The sequence below is a fragment of the Pollicipes pollicipes genome, unplaced genomic scaffold (assembly GCF_011947565.3).
Source record: "Pollicipes pollicipes isolate AB1234 unplaced genomic scaffold, Ppol_2.1 Scaffold_7228;HRSCAF=8575_pilon_pilon_pilon, whole genome shotgun sequence".
NCBI lineage: Eukaryota > Metazoa > Arthropoda > Thecostraca > Pollicipedomorpha > Pollicipedidae > Pollicipes > Pollicipes pollicipes.
The window spans coordinates 475,643-500,959 of record NW_023597032.1 but is presented as its reverse complement, the minus strand read 5'-3'; the positions used below and the strand labels follow the sequence as shown (position 1 = coordinate 500,959).

The 25,317-nt window shown below is 49.4% G+C and overlaps 3 protein-coding genes across 3 annotated transcripts in view; 1 reads left to right on the top strand and 2 right to left on the bottom strand.

The window, feature by feature from the left end:
• Positions 1–1,011: 1,011 nt before the first annotated feature.
• Positions 1,012–9,907, bottom strand: LOC119109042 (60S ribosomal protein L22). Its single transcript, XM_037232581.1, has 4 exons — positions 9,841–9,907; positions 5,660–5,782; positions 4,462–4,589; positions 1,012–1,201 (listed from the first exon to the last, which is right to left on the bottom strand). The coding sequence occupies exons 1-4, from the start codon at positions 9,847–9,849 to the stop codon at positions 1,054–1,056; spliced, it is 408 nt and encodes a 135-aa protein (XP_037088476.1). The 5' UTR covers positions 9,850–9,907; the 3' UTR covers positions 1,012–1,053.
• Positions 9,908–10,109: 202 nt separating this feature from the next.
• Positions 10,110–18,367, top strand: eEF2 (eukaryotic translation elongation factor 2). Its single transcript, XM_037232595.1, has 7 exons — positions 10,110–10,183; positions 13,604–14,012; positions 14,810–15,151; positions 15,378–16,066; positions 16,520–17,101; positions 17,316–17,756; positions 18,110–18,367. The coding sequence occupies exons 1-7, from the start codon at positions 10,181–10,183 to the stop codon at positions 18,176–18,178; spliced, it is 2,535 nt and encodes an 844-aa protein (XP_037088490.1). The 5' UTR covers positions 10,110–10,180; the 3' UTR covers positions 18,179–18,367.
• Positions 18,368–19,284: 917 nt separating this feature from the next.
• LOC119109054 (nucleoside diphosphate-linked moiety X motif 19) overlaps positions 19,285–25,317 on the bottom strand; it is a 10,379-nt gene continuing 4,346 nt past the window's right edge. Inside the window, exons 2-4 of the mRNA XM_037232593.1 lie at positions 25,117–25,311; positions 23,884–24,094; positions 19,285–21,018 (exon numbers count right to left, since the gene is read on the bottom strand). Coding sequence (XP_037088488.1) covers positions 20,816–21,018; positions 23,884–24,094; positions 25,117–25,311 — 609 coding nt within the window. The 3' untranslated portion in view covers positions 19,285–20,815. The remainder of the gene's footprint in view (positions 21,019–23,883; positions 24,095–25,116; positions 25,312–25,317) is intronic.

Genomic DNA, 25,317 nt, shown 5'->3' with positions numbered 1-25,317 from the left:
CTCATAAGCCAAGTTATGATTTAGCTCGAGTCGAACACGAGCCTACCCCCTGATGTTACAACCCGCCATGTGGCGTCATATCGTCTCCCCATCACGCAACGCTTTTTTGACCATGAGAAGCCCAGGTGAACCAGCACCCACTGCTCTTGGACAACAGATCTCACTTTCCATGATCGCGTCCGCTCCATTGGCTTCTTTACAAAATAGTTTTGCCATTTACGGCCAAGTTATACTGTGGATTATGTACCACATGACAGTGCAACTCCACGAATGCCAAGTAGGCCACTTCAAGTTGCTCTGCGCTCATAGTGATGTCCAAACGATGAAATTATTGGAAATAACATCAATTGAAACATGTATTCCAGCCCTTACATTCCCTCGCTCCCATGACGAAATGTGTATCCTCTCTCTACATCCCTAATGAGGACGAGCCTTGTCGGACGGTTGTTCGCCATCACCGCGTAGAAAACTTGCGTATTTCATACAAACTTCATGATATAACGATGACAAAGCCATAGATGGGCTAACGATATGCAACAGCAAGTTAAGGTTTTTGTTGCGGTTGCACGATTGCACGACGCATGCTGCGTTGGTCACCTCAGCGCCCACAGCGCCAGCTGGAGGTCGAACCACGTCTCCCACGTGTAACCCATCACACTCGCCACTAACATGTTTTGCCCGTTCCTAACATGCAATATTCTGCATTCATGCATCGTGCGGTTGTTTGGCCGCCGCTTACAAAAGTTTAAAGAGCCGGTGGTTGGCCAATCCTACAGTGCCATGACGCAAGACCACGTGAAAAAGTTTAAAGAGCCGGTGGTTGGCCAATACCGTCCCTTACTTTTCACGCGGTCTTGCGTCATAGCACAAGCCGAGTGTACGGTAAACAATATGAGTGAATATTAGCCAGCGAGACGAATTTTAAATCTACTGCGTTGTTAGGTCGTTCCAACAAATCTTCCTTTTAATCAACACGTCTGCTGATTTCAAGTTTCGGGAAGAAACAACAAGAAAGCGGGTAACTTTGTGTATTGAGAAGACTTCAAATAAAGCTTAGTCCTCGTTTTCATCACCCTCCTCTTCCTCATCATCGAAGCTGAAGTACTTGAGCTCGTACGAGTCCTTGGAACTGGCAACCACGCGCAGGTAATCTCGCAGGCTGTTCTTCTTGAGGTACTTCTTGGTCAAGTACTTAAGATACCTGAAAAGGTGCAAAAACCTTAGAGCATTTCACACCGGTCTTGGGACGCGTAACACAGGCAAAACACGGGCAAAATCTGCCGCTGAGGCCGCCCATCTTCAGATGAACAACACATGCAAAATCGGGAGCTGACGCCGCCCAGTATCTGCTCTGAGGCGTAGATACTAGTGTCACTAACAGGAAGGCACACAGTTACTTCAACGACACTAACCAATCCACAACTTAAACCACTGAGTAGCGTCTAGTATGGCCACGTAAAATCAGACCGTGGAACTAAAGTAGGAGAGCTTCACGGAAACCATTGTTCCGGCTATCGCCCTGGTGTGTTGTGTTAGTAACTAAACAACATCTCGGCCAGTCGTCATCAGCAGAATGACCATCCTTCCCGGTTTGCTTGGTGGCCGAGCGCTGGGCCCGTGATCAGAAGACCTAAATTCGATTCTCAGGTCAAAACTCAGGTCGTGGCGTGGCAATGGACGAAAGCTGAGCACCATTCAGTCCTTCTCAGGACTTAGTAATATTCTGGCGACGGTTGGAGAATCTACTGGCCGAAACGGTGCGTGAATATTAACACCACGCATGGACGATAACCTTAACATTATCCGGTCCGTGATAATACCCTGTGCCAATCCATTCGCAAAACTGGGAGGAGGGAACGACCTTTGGAACGATTGTAAAACATTACCAAGCGAGCTCATTTCATCAAACAACACTTAAAAGAGCCAACCCACCGGAAAAAAACGCAGGGCAGCAACGACATATCTCGCAGTATATTGTGAAAACTGGAAAATATGCCTACACAGAGTGCGAAGCTGAAAGTTATGCAAGTTGTGTTCGTTTAACTGGAAGTGAAATGTCTAAATTCGGATAATTGGAGTCACTCAGCCCCGTGCGAAATACAGGACATGGTACTACACTATAAAAGGTCATGGTACACACACCTCTCCCAAAAAAATGATATGCACACGTAACAGCATCAGGGCGTAAATTATCCAAAAACAAGCACCATAGTTTCGCGGATATTTGTGGCCAGGTGTTGGGGCGGAGATAGCACGATTTCCTTTTTTTCTTGTCCACAATGTCATTCACGTGCAGTTCCGACCAGTAGCCTTTCCAGACGCCGTCAAGTGTTGGATGGACCTCACGCTAGATGCTCGGTATATTATCATGTTCGTCCGCATCGCAGCGTCGAAAATCTTGGAAGCCATAAGATTCGTACACACCATCTTTCAATTTTTAGCCCAAAACGCTGGCGTACGTGAGAACCACATTATCTTTGTAAATAAGCCAGGTAGCGATTTCACTTTATTCTTCTCAGACGCAATCTGGAAAATCACTTCCACAAAAAATGACGTCATTCCTGCGTACCGTCCGTGCAGGCTATGCCACACTGAAACGGAACCCTACTAAAACCAACTGAAGCTCGGTCCCAAACCCATACAAACGTGGAGCGTTTCTCTATGCTTTCGGACGGTCGCCGATAACCTGCCTTTACGAAGCAACTGGTCCAAATGCAAAGTGGGAGGGTGTGAGTGTGTGGGCGGAATGTTGCGCCTGCATCAGTTTTGGGTGAAACAGCTGAAGATGGACACGCGTCATATCAAGATCAGATTGCTTGCTTGGGGATCCGTCAAGCAATAACACTAAATACGTGTACAGCCCCTTCCTTCACCCAAATGCTGCTCCATGTATATCTAAACCTTCACCGACCTGGACACGAGGTTCCGAAACGTCGCAATAATACTATGCAATAATGAGGACAAGGGGTCCGCTGCTGACTACCCACTGGTGATGACCTCGAAGAAGCAATAAGGGATCGCTCCCGCGTGATCGCCGAACTCTTCGCGCTATATTTGTAACTCACCACCCCAAGATTGATGTTGGTCCACAATTTCCCATGAGCGAGCCATCCAAAAATCCTGAGGTGAACTTTTTGGAGAGAATATAGGACTGAAATATGATACGCCTGACGTCTGCGAAAATAACGCCGGATGAACAGTGAGTGACGTGTAACCCCGAGTACATGTCTGTTCATGCCATAGGCGGCATGTTGAGCAGTAGGGCAGACATGAAATGGAATGCTACACATCGAAGATATTGAAGCAACCATCAGATAATTTCAAAACTAGCTAACTTAGAACTATTGGTGTAGTCTTAGCGGAAAAGATTGCTCTAGTCAACACAATTTCTCCATTTGGTTAATATGCTGTTCAATAAGTCATGATTTGATTAGGTCATCGTGCCTTGCACAGCATTGATTGGGGGCCAATTGACGGCCGTCATATCTGGAAATCGTGCTCACGAAGGCCAGATATGAATGACTCAACAATTATATTCTCCTTGGTCTTGATTGCCGCATGGATCAAGGAATGACATGATCTGAGTGACGCCTGCTAAATGAATGCATGGATGAACTCTGGATGTCTGTAAGACCTTGCAATAATCTCCCCAACATAGTCTGCACGTCTTCGTGGGCATGTGCATCTGCACATATTCGGAGTGAGCTACATCTCCGCGAGTTAGAACGGGAGGCGATTCGGTGCTGCACTGTGCCATTTGGGGTCACAGTCGGAACAATTCTCACGTGCTTCAAGTCAGATTGTGAATGGAATCTGCTGAAACAGAAGTGTGCAACCGGCGAGCCTGAGACTATACACTATGTGAGACTGCAGACCAGCTGCATAATGCATAATACTGCACGGTAAGTGGCGTGGCGGGAACAATTTTTCGAAGTTGGATACCATCTTGCAACCAAACAAACCAACGATGGACGATGAGTTCATCGGAGCTATAAGGAACGAAACGCAGCGCATAGCGTCGAATATGTACGGTACAGCAAATCAGAGGCAAATTTCTGCACTATCACCACGCAGATCTCGGATAACGGCATCATAAATCAGCGACTTTATAAAGCGCCATGTTGAGATTTCAGGACAAGTATATACAAGCTAAGGTATATACAAGCTCTGAGCTCAACCCCTCTGAGCTCCATCACATCCAACCCAACGGGTTGGGAGGACCGCGAAATGCCCACTGAGGTCGAAGCGTCACTGAATCCCCATACCATCAGCGATGCTCCAAAAACTGAAGGAGCTCGTACCGATCGGGTTGCACAAGCTTTCCATGGGTGTCCACATGCTGGCGAGAATATTTCCCGGGACGGAGGACATGACACATATAACACAGTTACAGTCGAAGAAATCAACGTGAGTTCTCGGAGAAAAGTCAAACATCGACGAACGCGTATCGCAGACCGTCACCTTTTGCCCATCTTGATGTCATTGGAGGCGCTGACGGTTATCTTGCTCTTGGCCCTTTCAATGTGCAGATTCTTGCCAAAGTTCTTGGTCTTGCCATTCACTTTGATCCGCTCTTGAAGGAACTTCTCCTGAGAATAGTAACATGGCGTTTAGGGAAGGTGGCCCTAAACCCATCTTAGGGAAGATAGCCCTAAGATTCTGTTACCTTCCCTGTAGGAGAAAAAAGCGAGTTAGTACACGTCCATGCATACCGTATAATCCCTTACAGATCGTGTCAACATTCCCATCAATCACATTACATCTTACACAACAGAGTGAGCGGTCTGAACGAATATTCCTTCCAAAGACAACGTCTCGGGCACTAATCGCCAGTCAAGTCAACAAAATCACAACAGGGCATTGGAAAAAACAATGTCCGGATGGCTCGCATCCGTCACTTTGGCAGATCGTATTGTTGTGTGTGCGAGCCCTATGCAGCTCCTGCCATTCGTAGTAATATCGGTATTATGGGTCAGACGGCAAGGTTGTTTGCTCGCAGCCAACTGATGTTGATCACAAGTGTGGCGCGAGCCCGCTACTCATATATTTTGATCCATCTCTGGCCTACTGACACCTATGTGAACCCCAGGTGACCTTTTGAGCCGCACGAATGGTGCGAAACAATCGTCAAATCTCGCCTTCTCAGGCCAGATGTCCGCGAACTGCCATATGCACACTCGGTCCCTATGGTTCGCCCTTTTGCACTAAGAAACCAGTGCAAATGGATCCCGATCCTTTTTTGACGTTATTCCTCGTAGGCGGGAGCCGTCCATAAATATGTGTGCGTGCGTGCGTGTGTGTATGCGTGCCTGTGTGTGGTGGGGGAGGGGGTTATGGAGCAGAACTGAAACATTGGAGCATATTGCCATTGCAATAAAAAGCTTAGACATGGTTGCGGACCATGCCGATTAACAACATGCAACAGCAACCAGCAGAGGGGGCATACCACCCGGCATAAAATATTTTTACAAATCATTAACACACCATCACCATTCATTGAACAGTCACACATAACGTCTAAACCTAGAAAGCCAGCCTGTGGTTTGAGTCCCAAACTTCATTACAGGATCGCACCAATGTTTCGCAACCTGGTCTGAAGACTGGGATCGTCGCGAGTCGAGTCCTCTTCGAGACCAAGCCGAACCAATCGGACACTCACGAAGTCAGAAGCCTGCATAAGCCCATCCTCGACAGGGTGCGTGCAGTCGATGGTGAACTTCACTGTCTCTGCCTTCTTCTTGCCCTTCCCCTTGGCCGGACGGCCCTTCGCTGGCGCCTGGAACTGAAAGGACCAACACAAATTGTAATGAGACAACCACTTTCAACCACTTTCATATGCTGGCGCTGAGACCTCAAGCAGGGAAACAACTTATAATGAAACAATCATTTTATTTTTGAAATATCCAGACATGTGCAAAACGTGTGTTGCCAGTCGGGCTCCAAGGTATTCCCCACATAAGGCGTGGACTTCCAACTGCTCCCAAGCATCTGCATCAGGTCTGTCCATAGAAGCAATATTTTTGCCAATGAAGATGTGGATATCTTTGAAACACTATTGTCATCCCAGATAGGGCCTACTCCCCTCATACATGATCAGCCAATCGCCATGGAGCCAAGAAACCCAGTGCCCAGGCTCCTCTGGCTTGGCAAATCAGGAGGGCACAGCAGGGTGCCAGGCTTCAGACACAGGATAACTGATGGGCAGCCAATGAACTGTGTGGTGTGGGCAGATGTGTTCAAGGATAAAGAAGTTCGACAGCACAAATTTATATTTGCATCCTCCACGCCCCAATGGACATACTTTTGAACCATGAATCCATCATGTGTGTCATGTCATTGGGGCTTTATGACGCACTCAGCTGCTGAGGCTATATGGCATCACCTGCCTCTCACCCTGGCAGGGAGGGCGGGCACCGCAGGGGATCATACCCCGTACATCTGGTTTCCCAGACATACAGTCACCATCACAGATGTGTTAACCTGTACACCACTGGCACCCCACCACCAATCTGTCCAACACACATAGGGCGGTCCAAGCTAAGCTGTAAAACTTGATGTCACCATCCTGTAGCACAAGCAGAAGGCTTGGGGCACAGGATAATCACTGTTCCATGCTACCAAATGACTCACATGGTATTAAATGACTCATTAATCACAAATTTGAAAGCACACCCAGCCATCAAAAACCAGAGAGCAAGTGTTAGAGCTTTGCAAAAACAAATAATTGTGCCAGTCTGAAACATTTGATGCAGCAGTGAAATCCCAGTGCCTGAAATGCTGACAATGGCTCTGTGCTCACAGTATTTCAGTCAGGAATGATGGTAGGTTCAGCAACAAAATCCCAAAGATCACCTGTTTTGAATGCTGAAAAAATACATTTGCTGGTGTGCTGCATGCTGGGGTATTTGATACTCCAGGATCCTAACAGGTTAAAATACAGCACTGAACATTGTGCTGAGCAAAAACTAAATGACAACAATGTTGGGAGAAATCAGCCTGTTCACATTTGTTTTAAGGAGAAAACAACCATTAATGAGGTGATATGGGGTAGGATAAGAAACCTACAGCCTGAAGCAGATACTGGCCTAAAAGCTTGTGAACAGGAATACCCTGTATCCATGTGACCTAGCTATAGTGAGAAGCATCAAAAAGTAGGAACACCAAACGACTGTAACTGTTGAAACATTTTGCTACAACTAATGCATACATTTTTGGGTAAAAAGCAAAATGGACGAATGCTGAATAGCGCCATCATTGAATGATATCAAGGGACAAGATCCAAACAGTACCATCATTGGGCAGAGAGACAGCAGCTCCACTTCCCATGTCACATGGGTGTAAATAAGCCAAGGCCTCACCAAGACCAACATGAAGAGCAACACTCCATGAAGAGCTGCACTTATTGTGGGGCTTAGAAAATGCAATAATGTTCCACACAAATTTAATACACATGTCTCTATTCAACACTGTATGATTTAGGGCATTAGCATGCACACAATAAAATCTGTGCACTTGAAGCATTCAACATTACCAAATACCTTTGAGCTTCGTGTGACAAGTTGCTGGATCACAGCTCTCACCTCAGTCGAAAGATCAGTTTCCTAGTAAGTGGTTGGAGTACATAATACAAATTTTCCATCTATATATGATTGCAATAATTTCATGCACACCAAGATGTATTTCCCTTCCATCAGCAGAAAATCTAGCCATTGGTGCTGACACCAAACAAAAGGATAGGCAGCTCTATTACCATGCAATTGTGTTGCAGAATCCTCCTTACATACAAGAATACCTGGTAAAAATTACTTGTTCAAGTGCATAGTTATTCTTTGGGTGCAAATACAGGACTACACACATACTCATTTCAAGGCATTCAAGATTGCCTACAACACACAATTAACTTTCCATTTCACCAGCGGTTCTGTACTAGCAGCACATGCAATTTAAGAAATGTATAGATAGTGGTCTTTATAAATTTTTGGTTTGTCATTTCTGTGATTGCCTGGAACACTCCCAAGTCCCAAGACCACTGCATGAAGGACCTTTCCATCCATTGATATTGCAAATACTGGGCATTTTTCAGTCTTTTAAGCATCTCTTATCAAGAAGACTAGGAACTACAACTGGTTTACACACTGGCCAGCAATGGCAGACTGTGAAAAGCTGAAATGGGCTAGGCCATAATCAAAGTTTGATTTAGAAGGGCATGTCCAGTCCAAACTGGGCTAGATTGGACTGCCATGAGCAATCTAGTCCATACTCAAATCCTAATTTACAAGGACAGGTCTGATCCAAACTAGGCTGGATTCGACTGTTATCAGCAAGCAGCTGGTAAAGGCCTACCACAAAGACATAGTCCATTCTCTTCAGTTACATTCCATGTTCCCACCTGGCAACCTGAGCTGCATTAGATAGACCTGCAGCAATCAATCCGCACTTCACAAACGGCAGTCCAAATTTGATGCGCACTTCATGGCAACACAGAATGTGCCAACTCACAGCAATAATACAGCAGTAGGTATCAGCTGGCAACTAACTGCACTGCAACCTCAGTCACACACACATGCCACTGGTATGTATGGTGACTGGCATGATACCAGTCACCAAATTTCCATTGTTCAAGATGTGAATGAGGGGAGAGGTAGTTATCTTGTTTCTTGCTTAGCCTGATATAGCTAAGTGCCTATCCACATCAGCTCAACTTTACCATTAGTTTGTGACACAGATCACATTGGTGCTATAAACCTGTAACATTGTATAAGTAAACTCAAACACCTTTTTTCCAGAGTTTTTCAGAAACCTTCTCTCTGAACCCCGATCACACATCAGCCTGATGTCCCAGGTGGTGTAGTTTTGTACATAACTTTGTGGGGCAGGCAAGCAGAGAAATCTTGTATCCCAAACAAATGGTGCAAACCATGCTCTCCCTAATTTAGCCCAAGTTTTTTTTCTAAAACTTGGGGAGGGGCTAGCATCCTCCCAACTAGATCAAGAACTAAACATTTGTTCCCAAATTAAGTACATCTAGGTCCATAAAAGCCTATGCAGGAATCATACTGCCCCATAATCTTTCCTCAGGGTGAGATTGTACCTTGGCTAGAATGTAGCTGCGCTAACTGCCATACCCTAGATGCCCCTATTTACATTGTGGCTTGCATGACACTTCAATTGAAAACTTGACACGTGCTCCAGGGAATGACGCAACAAGTGCACAACATTCTAAGTATCTGCTTTTATCAGCCTTTATTGGGATTGACACCTTTAAATATAATCATCAAAATCAACAGCTTTCTATCAGCTTCATAGTTAAAAAAATACAGTAGGTGTGAGCATAGACTTAGGAGGGAAACACTTAGGAAGTAAGGAAATTTCAGAATTGCAAGCACCAATCTCTAATGGGCTTTGGCAATGACTGAAACCAGCTAGAGCATGGTGTTTATTGTCACCTGCTGCCAAAGAATACCCTTAAGTGCCAGCTGTGAATGGAGTGTGAATTCACTTGGGTTATTTCATTCTCACTACAAGCCATGATTTTAATATTTTTGTTCTCTTCTCCAAGAGTCACATCCAAATTTCAGAAACTGTCCACGCATGGCACGCATATGCTCAATACTTTTTTACACCCATGAGTGGCACTTTTGTTCAAGAGGATGCTATAGGGTAACAAGCTTAGAGAGGGGAATAATATTACATGGATAAATGGCATAGCCGAGGAGGCGTTCGCAAGAAAACGCAACGCTACTTCTCCTTCAAAGCAGATTTTTTGATGTCTTTGCAAACAGTGACGGAAACATTTTCGTGAACAGGTTAAACCAAATGATACTAAATATCAAACAATACCTTGCCCATAGTTGTGCAACACCCAAACGCTTTCGCCACCGGCTGCAAAAGGACGCAATTCTGGACATTTAGAGAAGTCTCTGGATATATTTTATAAAACTAAGCTTCATAAAAATATTTTAAGATAAAATTACATTGAATAATACAAACCAATGAAAAATGAACTTCAATAATAGTCTGCATTTTAAATTATGGCTTTAATGACATGCTATACTTGAAGAAGTTGGCTCAGCTCTCGGAATACCCTACCCATTACTATAAAACGGCCTTTTTCCGGTGGCTCTCGCCATTGTGGGTGTTGCGGTTGCTTCGTACGTGGATCGAAGCAAAACTAGCAAAAATGGTAAGTCTGCGTCCGTCTGCGCCTGGTCTAAGACTTCTCATATCGCATGGGAGCTTCACTATTCTTGGTTGTATTGCCGAGGAGTCCGTGTTTTGGTGTTTTGTTTCACCTTTCTATTTGTAGGCGAAACTGACGCTCACCAGCTGGCGGCTTTGTTGTGCGACTTGGATGGTGCGTTGGTGGATTTTTATGATTGGTATCTTGATAACTTTCTTGTGTTCGGATTGTGCATGATCATCTTTGTCTTGTCACGATATCTGCTTACTCTTTGACTTCAGCAAAGGTTAGGGAACTGTCTGTTGGTTAATTGATGACTAGTGCTGTTTGGTACAACAAATTAGTTTCATGCCTATAAAAATCGTGTTAAAGAGGCTGGATGTGCCTGCCATTTTAGACTGAGTGGTAAGCTGCATACAGGGATTGTCAACATTGCTATTGTTTTTGAATGGAAGATATGGGCTAACGCCATGTGGAGGTATAGGTGCTTGGCAGCATTTCATTAAGGTGCCTGTATTTTGGATCTATAGCATGTATTTGGGCCTGGTCTTCAAACTATTTCAAGTTTAGATGAGGTCTGGTTGGGCTAGAGGTTGGTAGAGAACAACTTCCAATTTGTGGGGGCCCATCCAAATGCAACAGAAACTGAATTGGAACATCAAGGATATCATAGTGTTTTATGTAATTCAGAAGAGTATATAAAGTGACCAGGTCAGAAAAGTTACATTTCAGGAGATATCAGTTAACCAAAATATGCTATAAGTAGAGTGACATACTACCCCTTTGGCCACAGATTTCATCCACCCCAAACATTTTTCAACATGTTGGCCATGGTGTGTGGACTAGACTCTGACCACACCAGGTTTATCTTGAATCATGTCTTTATGAAATATAACATGGTCAGCTCATTAAAAGTAGGCAATTTTGTCAGAGATTTAATTCATGAGGCAGTTGACCTTAGCAGTGCCATAATGATACGTCATATTGCTTTGTCATGACACCTGGTTTTGTCACATGATAACAGGAGATACAGTTGCATTACTTCATCATGATGCATGGTTTTGTCATGTGGTAACAGGGGATACCAAAGTTCCATATTTTGGGGCAAATCCATCCTTGGGCTTAATAGTTGACATAGAGTCTTGGGGTTGCATGATCATGTACAGACATATGTCTGTCTCATCATTTGCTATTTAGAAGTCAGTTTGTGGCAAGTTAACAGGGAAAAATATTAACCATTCTTGACTTTGCAAAAATTAGTCAGTCAGAATGTATTTTGTGTCAGAATGGATATGTTGCCCCTGACAGGTGAATCTGATATTCAACAATTATGCTGAATGATACTTGCTGGTGAAGTCATCACTCCAGTTTTTTGTTTGCAAAGTAAAATGTGATAAATAAGTCAGTAAGTAGTCCTGTATGCAAAGTTGAAATGTTTCAGCTGCTGGATTATGGTGCTCCAGTGTCACTTCATGCCCAAGCTGTTCAATAATGGTCAAGTGATCATAGGTTTAAGAAATTGGTTTTAACCAGAAAATATTGTAGTCATCTAGCAACAGGGGCTAAGCTGTAAGTCTGAAGTTAAAATAATAGCAGCCCTAAGTGGGGTGTCCTACATTTCAGGCATATTTCAAAAGCATTTGGTGAAAAACCTGAGGACCAGTTACACATAACAATAACACTGGATAGCTGCTGCAGCACAATTAGATAATAATACTATCAGTTTTGATTATTTTTATGCCAAATACATCTGTCAATGCTATGCTTCAGCACCATGCTTCTTCCCTGCAGTTTTGAGCAACATTATCATGAAAACCACAGAACACAGGTGTACTAGTGTGAGTGAAAGAATGTTTGTGGTTGGGCCAACTGGGCTGGGCAAGGGTCTGCTTCTGAGAAGTGCATTGGTTGAAGTTTGAACCAGTGTCACATGGGTCATATGACACTCTGGCTTCCAAAGGCAGTGTGTCTTGAAGAGAGCCTAGCTTCATGTTCACATTTATTTTTGTCTAAGCAGTGTTTCAAACTTTTGTAGCAATGCTTGGAAATGCTGCCAAGCAATTACAAAATTTGTTATGTCCTCTTGATACACATGTGCTGCTTCATGTGCCACTAGCAATGTCATGTGTGTTTGTGGCCAGTCTTTCTTTATAGGGAGGAGTACATCATCCTGACAGACTGTCTAGGAGATCTGCAACACTGTTTATGATTCAATGTGAAAGTCATAAAAACACAACTTTCTGGAAAATATTTTGAGCTTCCACATTGAACTGTCACATTTTGAATCAGTGAGTGATGAGGATTTTGGGATGGTCATGGTTTTTCCAAGTTGTTTACAAATATTTTCCAAGTTGTTGTGACATTGGCAAACAATCAAGATGTTGGGCAGGAGAGGTGTCTTCCTTTGACCTTGAATTGATTGAAAAGTTTACCATGCATGCAGCACAGCCTTGTTTCATTGTAACTCCTGACCCTTTTCTTATTTGTTACATGTAGGGTACAGCTGGTTTTAATTTAGTTCTCATTCCTTTATTATTTATGGAAGGCCATCACCAATTGACTCAACAGGAGTATCCAGGTAATCCTTAGTCATGCATGTGATGTTTTCCAAGGCTTGGGTCCAGGTCTATGAAGAACCAGGTGTTTTTGGAACAGCACACACATGCAATTCATTTTTATTGTGAACCAATCACAAGTTGGCTGAGTTGTATTCAAGAATAGGCTGTGCACTGTGCATGCACAGAAAGTGCTGTGTGGATAGGGGCATGCAGGGTATGGCAGTCAGTTGTGTTGTCATTGTGTGATTAGTTGGCTTAGGTTCAGGTAATACATGCCATTTTACATTTCCCCCATGTGACTAACTTTTCATCAATGAATCTTGGGTACACCTGTATGCTTGGAACTTTCATTGTTTGTATTTGTATTGGTGGTATTTTCTTTTCCATTTTGTTCTGTCAGTATCAGGCCTGTAAGACAGAACATTATAAATCAAAATAATAAGAGTATTTGTTTGAAATAGTGTTTTCAGTTTTTCATTTTGTTCTTGTAACACTGGGTACTGAAAGCACAAATCTTTTGTGATCTTAGCATGCTGATAAATGAGTATCTTGTACCCACCCATTAGAAAAGTTAGACATTTTTTGTTTGTTTTGGCATTTTACAATTGCCAACTGAGGAGGTATGAACTAGGCTTGAGTTGCGTATTCTTGTCATTGTACATTTTACTATCTAGAAGATGAGGCAGAACTGGAGCCATATTTGTTGGTTTGTGTCTGCTCTGTTGCCCACTGCAAAGTTGGATGGTTTCAAGCACTGGGCATGTGTCCAATGTCCCAGATTGCTCAAATAGAGGCAAGCCTGGGATAAAGGCAAAACAAATTGAAAATGATTTACCCTGCCACTAATTACACCTTTTCTCCACAGGTGAACTTTACTGTAGCCGAGATCCGTAACCTTATGGATCTCAAGAAGAACATCCGGAACATGTCCGTGATCGCCCACGTCGACCACGGCAAGTCGACGCTCACGGACTCGCTGGTGGCCAAGGCCGGCATCGTGGCGGCGGCCAAGGCCGGTGAGACCCGCTTCACCGACACCAGGAAGGACGAGCAGGAGCGCTGCATCACCATCAAGTCGACGGCCATCTCCCTCTTCTTCAACTTGGAGCCCAAGGATGTGCCATTCATCCAGGGCGACACGCAGAAGGAGAAGGACAACGACGGCTTCCTCATCAACCTGATCGACTCCCCCGGCCACGTCGACTTCTCGTCGGAGGTGACGGCCGCGCTGCGTGTCACCGACGGCGCCCTGGTCGTCGTCGACTGCGTGTCCGGTAAGTGGGTGGTGTTGGGCCGTCACTTTTCGCTGTGATGTGTAACAGGTCAGTGGTGCTGTAGCCACCAATGGTCCCCGAAATCCGCCCAACGATGGTTATGTGGGCGAGTGCGATACGACCCTTGGCGTGGTGAGTTAAGGATTATGGTTGTGTCAGTGGCATATCCAAATCTTGATGTTTTGATGACTGATGACACAAAAAGGAAATACTTATGCCTCCCACATGTCTCATTTATCCATTCATTTGCTAGGGCAATCAAGCACAGTATGGTTAAGCACAGTTAGTCTATATAGGCAAGGATAGGTATGTCACAAAATACAGCTAGGATTTTTTATTTTAGCAAGTAAGCCACTTTAGCATTCCACTCCAATGGCATCTTGAGTTTAGGCTTTCTGCCACAGCACATGAACACAGTTGGTTGGGACACTTCTTCCGTAGGTTATGCCGAATGTGTTCCTCCCAGTGACTGGCCATTTCGTGCGGTATTGCATATCCTTGTAATCTTCTGGGTTTGAGTGGAATGAGAAGGCACCCGGATGTTGCACAAATAACATGTATGTGACGATGTCAGAACTTACACCACAAAGACTACAGCAACCCAAAGCCAAAGAGTGCGTGAAAGGCACTTGTCATAACCAGATAACTACATGAAATAATGTAGTGCGGTGAAATTTAATGACTGCTGAAGGCGTCCCACTGGAATGGGTGCATTGATCGATCCCTGCGTTACGTCTGCGGACTGTGCATGCCGCGATCCTTTGGATGGCCGCTGTAGCGGGCCAGCCTCGTTGCAGGTGTGTGCGTGCAGACGGAGACGGTGCTGCGCCAGGCGATCGCCGAGCGCATCAAGCCGGTGCTGTTCATGAACAAGATGGACCGTGCCCTGCTGGAGCTGCAGCTGGAGCAGGAGGACCTGTACCAGACCTTCCAGCGCATCGTGGAGAGCGTCAACGTCATCATCGCCACGTACTCGGACGAGGACGGACCGATGGGCAACATCCAGGTCCACCCCTCTCGTGGCTCAGTTGGATTCGGCTCCGGCCTGCACGGCTGGGCCTACACTCTGAAACAGTTCGCCGAGATGTACGCGGACAAGTTCAAGATCGATCCGGTCAAGCTCATGCCCAAACTGTGGGGTAAGTGTCTGCTCAGTGTGTAAAGGCGTTTTGCCCGGTGCCCTGTTACAAATATCTTGGTTGTTGTGTTGCTATTTTTGGTTGGAGAACTTGTAATCAGAAGCCAATGGTGATGCATTCATTCAGTTGCCAATGCATCCAGGGCACCAAAATCGCCGTCGCACTCGATGTATGGTTGCTTTGTCGCAATGTTGAATTTATGTTAGTTAATTTTGCCCAATTTTAGGTGACAACTTCTTCAACATGAAGAGCAAGAAGTGGCAGAAGAGCAAGGAGGCTGACAACAACCGCTCGTTCAACCAGTTTGTGCTCGACCCCATCTACAAGGTGTTCGATGCTGTGATGAACTTCAAGAAGGACGACACTGAGAAGCTCCTCGGAGCCCTGAAGATCACGCTCAAGGGCGACGACAAGGAGAAGGAGGGCAAGGCGCTGCTGAAGGTGATCATGCGCACGTGGCTGCCAGCTGGCGACACCCTGCTGCAGATGATTGCTATCCACCTGCCGTCGCCGGTGACGGCCCAAAAGTACCGCATGGAGATGCTGTACGAGGGCCCGCAAGACGACGAGGCGGCGCGCGGCATCAAGGCGTGCGACGCCGACGGCCCGCTCATGATGTACGTCTCGAAGATGGTGCCGACCTCGGACAAGGGCCGCTTCTACGCGTTCGGCCGCGTGTTCTCCGGCAAGATCGCCTCCGGACTGAAGTGCAAGATCATGGGCCCCAACTTCGTGCCTGGCAAGAAGGAGGACTGCACTGAGAAGACCATCCAGCGCACCATTCTCATGATGGGCCGCTACACCGAGGCCATCGAGGACGTGCCCTGCGGCAACATCTGCGGCCTGGTCGGCGTCGACCAGTTCCTGGTCAAGACCGGCACCCTCACCACCTTCCGCGAGGCCCACAACATGAAGGTCAGTGTCTGCTGAAATGTTTGGGTGTCTTGGTGCACATTTACAGCGGCCTAAAATTGAGGATCTGCAGTATCAAGTGCAACTAATGCACAACAGTATTGTGTTAAATTCCCTGTAGGCATAACTTAATTGTTTTGTTTTGTGACCATTTGTGTGATAACCATACCAGTTGAACATATCAGATTCATAATGGTCATTGGACAATCTAATCGCCATCATTTGGCACTATCTTTGGGTATTTGGCATTTTGGATTGAGGTGAGCATTACAGCTTTACCTGAGAGCTCAGTGTTAAACCCATGAGATCATTTCGGCACATTGTTGTTCCTGAATACAACAGGTCTTGCCACTGTAAGCAGCAGTGATATTTTGGCACCAGACCGCGACGGCTCTTATAGGATTGGCCACTAGCTCCAATGCGGTCAGGTGAGACGCCCCCTCTTGTCCGTTGCAGGTGATGAAGTTCTCCGTGTCGCCCGTCGTGCGCGTGGCCGTCGAGGCCAAGAACCCGTCCGACCTGCCCAAGCTGGTGGAGGGCCTGAAGCGTCTGGCCAAGTCGGACCCCATGGTGCAGTGCATCATCGAGGAGTCTGGCGAGCACATCATCGCGGGTGCCGGCGAGCTGCATCTGGAGATCTGCCTCAAGGACCTGGAGGAGGACCATGCCTGCATCCCGCTCAAGAAGTCGGACCCGGTCGTGTCCTACCGCGAGACGGTCAGCGACGAGAGCAGCGAGATGTGCCTCTCGAAGTCGCCCAACAAGCACAACCGGCTGTTCATGAAGGCCTGCCCCATGCCCGACGGTCTGCCGGAGGACATCGACAACAACGACGTCAGCCCACGCGCCGACTTCAAGGTGCGCGGCCGCTACCTGGCCGACAAGTACGACTACGACATCACCGAGGCCAGGAAGATCTGGTGCTTCGGACCCGACGGCACCGGGCCCAACATCCTGGTCGACTGCACCAAGGGAGTCCAGTACCTCAACGAGATAAAGGATTCCGTTGTCGCCGGCTTCCAGTGGGCCACCAAGGAGGTGCGTTCGCGGTGTTGGCTAACTCAACCCTTTTTTGTCACACTGTCAGTGTCAATGATTGTATTGCGTTGCACATCAACATTTCTGTTCTAAAATGTCCTGATGTGTGTCGTCTCTCCACTGTTGCACGGTCCGTTGTCGTTGGCTCGCGACGTTTGTGTTATGTCGCGACCCAGTTGTGATCGCCCGGTCTCACTGCTTTGTCCGCCGGCAGGGAGTGATGTGCGAGGAGAACATGCGCGGCGTGCGCTTTAACATCCACGACGTGACGCTTCACGCGGACGCCATCCACCGCGGCGGCGGCCAGATCATCCCGACGGCGCGCCGCGTGCTGTACGCCTCTCAGCTGCTCGGCGCGCCGCGCCTCATGGAGCCCGTCTACCTCTGCGAGATCCAGTGTCCGGAGGCAGCCGTCGGCGGCATCTACGGCGTGCTCAACCGCCGGCGCGGTATCGTGTTCGAGGAGATGCAGGTGCCCGGCACGCCCATGTTCGTGGTCAAGGCGCATCTGCCCGTAAACGAGTCGTTCGGCTTCACGGCCGACCTGCGCAGCAACACCGGCGGCCAGGCGTTCCCGCAGTGCGTGTTCGACCACTGGCAGATCCTGCCGGGCGACCCAACTGACGCCGGCTCCAAGCCGTACAACGTCGTGCAGGTACGGTGCGAGGGGCGCGCCGCGGCCGCTGCGGGGAGCCGGGCGATGGCCGTGACGTAGAGAAGGCGCTGCCGTTGGCTGGCTCACACTTCCTGAACTATCGGTGGTCACTAGTGCGGTGGTAGCGTGCCGCAGTTTGGTCTTTGAGCTGCTGGGTGTGCCGTTAAGATATAACGGCATCCGTTGTAAATGTATCCATGGCTCATCCGTCCATCGTCCATTCGTTATGTATCGGGACCTTTGGCGAGACTTAGGTTGTGTTGGCGCCTTCTCGACCCTGAAAAACGACCTCTGAATTCATGGGAGCGGTCTCGTTCATATCGATAGTGCCTGACGTGAATCGTTATTTGCAGGACACGAGGAAGCGGAAGGGCATGAAGGAGGGCCTGCCCGACATCTCCAACTACTTCGACAAGTTGTAAAACACCCACCAGGACCGCAAGAACGCTAGGCCTTTGCTTCATATTTAAATATTTTATTATGATCCCAGCTTGTATATTGTTTTACATGCGGTGAGGGCGGTGGCACGGAGCAGCATGTCCGGGAAAGAACTCAAGAACTCAATTCCACTGGGTGATAATAAACGGATCCAACATCTTCCTGAGGGGAAATGGTATTTTATTTGGTCGACGACGCGATGTGCAAGTGCGGCGGCCTGTAGCGCACGAGAGGATCTGAGGCTCACCCTGAACACTTCGAACACGCATTAAATACCCATCTCTATGAATTGCGAGCCTAAAAGCCCGGGAGGCAGTTGATCGGAGCGGGCACTGAGAGTTTTCGGCGTGGGTGGGTGCGGTCCCCTTGTAGAGGCAAACCGTGGTGAAGGGACTTGGCCCCGGTGGCGCCGCCCCTGGCCGACAGGCGCCGCTGGTTGTGTGACAGGGTCCGCGGCACTGGGCACGCGTTGGCTGGAACTGATGGGCGGCACGCACCGTACGGTGAACCGCACCAATCCTCGGTGCACACGTGATCAGCAGCTCTGTGGTGGGTGGTGGTGAGTTGCGCGTCCGTCGCTACGTGATGTTATACTAGTAACATACATTACGGGATACCTCGCGGCGCGGACTATGTACGGGAGTGGGCACAAGATGATTTGTGAGGAATTGAATTGTATGGCCGAAGTACGTTCCTCTGCTAGTGATAATTGTGCGCATTATCATAAATCAATCGGAGAGACATGCCACTGATCGTCACTCCCGGCGCTCGGGACGGGGACCACCTCCAGTTTCCACATGGTGTACACCGTTGTGAAGTGCCAAAGAGGAGTTCATAAAGGAAGTAAAACAAAAGTTAACGCAAGAAAAGTCATCACATACATATGTGGGGATAATTCGACTGTCAACTGCCGGGTAGCTGAGGTGTTACGTGTAGGCTTGGGCACAGTGAGGATCAAGATAACGAAGGCTAGCCTGTTGGGTGGCGAACGAGTGTCATGCGCTGTTGATTTCGGGGTACCTCAATATCTGATACCATGCAATGGACGTCATTTGGCAGGTTTAACAAGTGATGAAGATACCACAAAACATGCAGAAAAACAGTATATTGGGTTGTAACGCGAGGCAACAACACAGCCACCGACACGATGGCCATGAATCGTCACGATATGACTCAGGAGTCATCATGGTAGGACTCGTGAGCCATCGTGTTATGACTCATGAGTCATCACAGTTTCATGAGTCATGCCACCGCAGGATGACAAGTCGCGATGACGCCAAATCCAGGCCGATGCGGGTCTGAGAAATAATTCACCTTAGTGAGGTCGGGGGCCATCCTGACCGTGGTTTGGGATGAAACCCAACCTTCCACTAACGCCCGAGCGTCCAACGCTCCACCGACTGACCTTCCATTCACGCGCGTCTGAAACGACGCCTCTGCATTGCCGCATGCTGATGACTGCTGGTGGTATATGAAGCTTATATCTCCGGTGACAGGGCCGCCCTCTCCACCCCTCGCCTTCGGCATGCGAATGGTGAAATTGAAACCTGGCCCGGAGTCACCCCCGCCCAGCGCAAACGTGCGCGTCGAGCCAAACGTCATCGCCAAAACATCAGCGGTTAAAAATTGCCCCGGTTCTCGGAACAGACCATGTTTGGATGGAATTGTACATTCAGTTCTTTTCTTGGAAATGAGTGGTGTTCGATGCAACAGGAGGCACTACTAAAAGGACATCAATCAGTAATCAGAATATTGTATAATGTATCCCAATGATAACCTGACATCCGTGTAACCAGTACCTCTGAAGTAGAATATAACGTATAACCAGTCCTGGTACACTGTAGGTTAGTTGTTTTTCGATACAAGAACTTGCCGCACCGCACCACATTTCCTGAACCTGTGAGACCACTAAAGGCACGTGCACAGCACGTCGGACTTCAAATCCGGCAAGCTGCAGTCACGTCTCCGCGGCCTCACGACACACAGCTGGTGAGGTCATATGGCGCCGTCTGCATCTCGCCGTGGCTTTAACCGACCTCATCGCCGTGCTTGTTCATATTGACCACTGGCTGGGCCACCTCACTGATGCACGCATTATAACAGACGTGGCGGTACACAGACACCACGATTCGAGCCGTGAGCCGCGGACGAGGTCTGCGAGGCCAGTGATAACAGCAGCCGCCGAAACAATTCGGGACTCATCAACAGTGCCGCGCTTCCATTGGCTTCTGTGGCGTGAAACCTGGTTCTAAATCATCGTGGGTAGTGTATTCGCATAATATGGGATAGTAACAATATTGCACGGATCGGCATGTGTGCTAATAGAGCACAACCAATGGCACACATCATCAACAAATCGTGTCGCAAACCCCGTCCACTGACATGAAGCCTTTCCATGCCAAGCCGTGGGACTGCTGCAGCTGCTGCCTCGGCGCACCATCGGCGTGAAAACACGCTGCATTCCCGCACCGTGATGCTGACAGATCCCCTGCCAGGCGCCGGCGCGCCCGACCCTGCCACCGGCAGCTACGAGTGACGTCACATAACTAAGCGCGGCCGGCCGGGTCGGCCAATGAGCGCGGAGCGGCGGCCGGGCCGACGGCGCCGCGGCGTCCGCTGCGTCACACCATGTCCGCCTCCCGGGCCGGATACGGCACGGGCGCGATATGTCCATGCGGCAGCTGGATGTTGCAGAGGGACGCCTTTCCCATGTGCGAGCGGTGCCAGCGGCGGCTGCCGCTCGATGCCTCCTGCAGTGTGTGCGGCAGCTTCATAACGGTTCTCTCGCCCAGCGTGTCCGGCGACTCCGGGTACAGGTCGTCGCCTGGCGATATACGTGCCAGGTCAGCCATGGGCCAGCCCGGGCCACGACCGGAAAAATCTGTAGGTTTTGAACTCAAAGGGGATGTTCCACATTTCTAGCTGAAATAGTCATCATGAAGATCATTCGGTGCAGTTCAAAGCCCCGCCTTTCTTAAGACCTGAACCCCTCTAGTTTCTGAGCTAACGCCCGCGAAGATGGGGAGACTGTTTCTGAGGGAGTACTGCAAGGTCACCTTGGCACTATTGACGTTGTAATGCCATTCAAATCCTGCCATTCCATGAGCCATGTGGCAATTTAGGTCGAGAAACGTGTAATAGCTGAGTCACTCATATCTAACGCTAGTGAGCACGCTTTTCCAATGAAACGGCCGTCTGTTGGCTCTTTATCAGTTCTGTGTAAGGTACGATGTTGTAATCAAACAATGGAATATCGAAGGGCATTTCGACTGAACGGAGAAATTGTGTTGTTTACAGAAGTCTTTTGCATTTCCACGTGTATCAATAGTTATAAGTGAGCTTAGTTCATCGTATCGGATGCTTCTTTCAATATCCTCAAACGTGACACATTTCTTTTAATGGCGCGTTCGTTAATGTCAGTGTGCGACCTGTAATTCATGCAATATCTTTCATTTTAACAGGCGCCTGCTCCTTACGATGTACTACATGAAACCTCACCGTATTTGTACCGCCCGGGTGTCACCCTTCATATCGACTCCATGAGAAAAGACCAAACGATGGCAGAACACAACAAATATCAGAACCGCCGTCGCAACACGGCTGTTGACACCAAATGCGCATGCGGCGACCTCAATGACAGAAAAGCCACTTCCGTAGTATTTTTCGCCAGTCCACTCCAAGGGTCAGCGTTCTCAAACTTAACAACTTCAGAAAATCCCGATCAGTCAACACTGAAGTCCCTGCATCACCCACAGACACGCCAGAGACTTGGAGGAGGCTTGGAAGCTTTCAAGACTGAAATATGCACAGGAACACACACATAAACAAATGACCAAAGTACGCGTGCCCCGAGGACGCTGACACCTTCAGTCTACGCGCTCGGTAAAGGGCATTCATTTGAAGTCCATCCGCCGAGAAATATGGGTAAGATCTTCTTTTCAAGCTGGTGCATCACGTACATTCACAATTTGGATTTTGAAGGGGTGCGTGCTTAAGCAAGGAATGTGTTAACCAATATGGATAGGAGGCAGGCTTTTTGCACGTTTAACAGCCATTTTTATATCTGTGCAGTTTGTGCAACAGATAAATGCCCACTTATCGCTTCATGATTTCCTTGCTAGTACTGCAATAACAACATTTCATAATTGTCGTTTTCATCCTATTTTGGACATGCCTGTCAGACACCAGCATTTCGTAGCGGTTCAGTTGGATAATTCTCAGTTCTGACGACGTACAACATTTTTTAGACATGTCTTGGCAATCTAACCAGACCAGCTAGAACTCAACATCGCATCGGCCTTGCCCAAACCGGATATCCCTGTACCCGCCCATGACATTAAATTGACGTATGCGCACCTGATAAGTCTGGATGAGTGCCTCAATCCATTTTTGGATGTACGGGGAGCTTTTTGCATAAATTCATTAAACCAACGCTATTATCAACTTCTACAAAACCTTTTCTCTCGCGCGCGCGCGCCATTGGAAACGTTTTTTTCCTGTGCGAGAAACGAGTTACTTACTCGGTCGAACGTTCGCAAAGCAGTCCATCAAACTCAACAATTTCAAGGGAGTCAGATCCGCCCGCGTAGAATTGAACAAACTCGACACTTACCACCTTCATCAACCACACTAGTCATCACTCTCGCCTACCACCTGTCGCCATCACCAACCCACCTGTCTTCATCGTCGCCCACCTGTCATCATCACCGACTCACCTGACCTCATTATTGCCAACCTGTCTTCATCATCGGCTCACCTATCGTCATCACCGCCAACCTGTCTTTATCACCGACTCACCTGTCCTTATCACCGCCCCAGCTGTCCTTATTGCCGCCAAGCTATGATCACCAACCCACCTGGCCTCATTATGGCCGAACTACTCGCCCTCACGCTCCCGAGCCCCAGTGCTCACCCTGGAGCGGACCGAGCCCTTACTCTCCTTGAGTCGCAGTGCTCACTCTGGCGCAGACCGAGCCCTCACGCTCCCGAGTCCCAGTCCCCACCCAGGAGCGGACCGAGCCCTCACGCTCCCCGGGTCGCAGTCCTCACCCAGGAGCGGACCGAGCTCTCACGCTCCCCGAGTCGCAGTCCTCACCCAGGAGCGGACCGAGCCCCCACGCTCCCCGAGTCGCAGTCCTCACCCAGGAGCGGACCGAGCCCTCACGCTCCCCGAGTCGCAGTCCCCACCCAGGAGCGGACCGAGCCCTCACGCTCCCCGAGTCGCAGTCCTCACCCAGGAGCGGACCGAGCCCTCACGCTCCCCGAGTCGCAGTCCTCACCCAGGAGCGGACCGAGCCCTCACGCTCCCCGAGTTCCAGTCCCCACCCAGGAGCGGACCGAGCCCTCACGCTCCCCGAGTCCCAGTCCCCACCCAGGAGCGGACCGAGCCCTCACGCTCCCGAGTCCCAGTCCCCACCGAGGAGCGGACCGAGCCCTCACGCTCCCCGAGTCGCAGTCCTCACCCAGGAGCGGACCGAGCCCTCACGCTCCCCGAGTCCCAGTCCCCACCCAGGAGCGGACCGAGCCCTCACGCTCCCCGAGTCGCAGTCCTCACCCAGGAGCAGACCGAGCCCTCACGCTATCCGAGTCGGTCCTCACCCTGGAGCAGACCGAGCCCTCACGCTCCCCGAGTCGCAGTCCTCACCCAGGAGCGGACCGAGCCCTCACGCTCCCGAGTCCCAGTGCTCACCCAGGAGCAGACCGAGCTGGTTGCCGTCGCTCAGCTGGGCGATGACGGGGAACATGCGGTCGAGACCGAGCGGCGCCCTCTCGCGACTGAACCGCTCCAGGCGGCTCCACGCTGCGAACCGTTGCAGTCGGCTGAGCTCGTACATCTGTGGCGGCATCAGCACGGTCCGGCCGGCCGCCTGGTCCGCCAGCACCTCAGCCGGCCGCCGCCACTGCCGGCAGCGCGCGTCAGGTGAGAGCTCTGGGTGTGGGTGGGAGGCTCAGCGTCAGATGAGAGCTATGGGTGGGGGGGGGGGGGGGGCTAGCGTCAGGCGAGAGCTCTGGGGGCCGTTCAACGTCAGGCAAGAGCTAGGGGGGGGGAGGCTCAGCGTCAGGTGAGAGATATGGGGGGCCGTTCAACGTCAGGCAAAATCTAGAGGGGGAGGGGGGGGGGGGGGCTCAGCGTAAGGAGAGAGCTATGGGGGCTGCTAGCATCAGTCGAGAGCTATAAGGGGGGGGGAGCGCTAAGTGTAAGGAGAGAGCTATGAGGGGGCCTCAGAGTCAGGAGAGAGCCATGGGGCCGCTCAACGTCAGCCGAGATCTTGGAGGGGGGGGGGGGGGGCTCAACATCAGGAGAGAGCTATGGGGGGGGGGGGACGCTAGCGTCCGGCGAGAGCTATAAGGGGGGAGGGGCGCTCGGCGTCAGGGTGTAGCGATGAATATAGGGCGCCAGAAGCGCCTCAGAACTGCACCCCTGGCGTTCCCGTGCCATCAAAGGAGCTTAACTATGTGCAACATTGTTGGTTGTTTATGGCCATCAAGCCCGGACCCATGTCCCCGTTCAGGGCAGCTTCACGACTCCAACACACATCAACATCAAACACAGGTCGTTATAAAAACGCCCCGCAGTGCGCACCCGGACATGGGACCATCCATGTTTGTGGTATTTCACAACCCGTGATGATCGCACGCAAAAGTGGACAGTCATGCCGTCAATGCAATGCAACAGGTGGAAGAGACACCACCAATCAAAAGTTGAAATATTCATGATGAGCCGGCCAGGTCTTCACATATCAGCTGCTATTTAAGCGTCAACAGCACACAACTGGAGTACCATTTTCTACCCTCACCCCACGTTCGCTCCGCTCTACATCCGCACCACCCTTTTCGTTGTTCCACTCCCCAGTTCCAACCTCCCCTGCCCCACATCCCCACCGTGCCTTTCCCTTCTGCTGACCATCCCCTCTCCCCGTACCTCGACGCGCTCGCTTTCCGTGCTGTCCGCACTGCAGGCCGGCCGCTCGGGCACGCTCGCCACGAAGAATGCCGCGTCGTGGCGATGACCGGTCACACCGACCGGCGTCAGCCAGGCGCTCCACTCGTGCAGGCTCCACACGTCGGGCACCAGCCGCCTCTCGCGCGCCAGCTCCATCAGCGCCGTCGGCCGGCGCTGCAC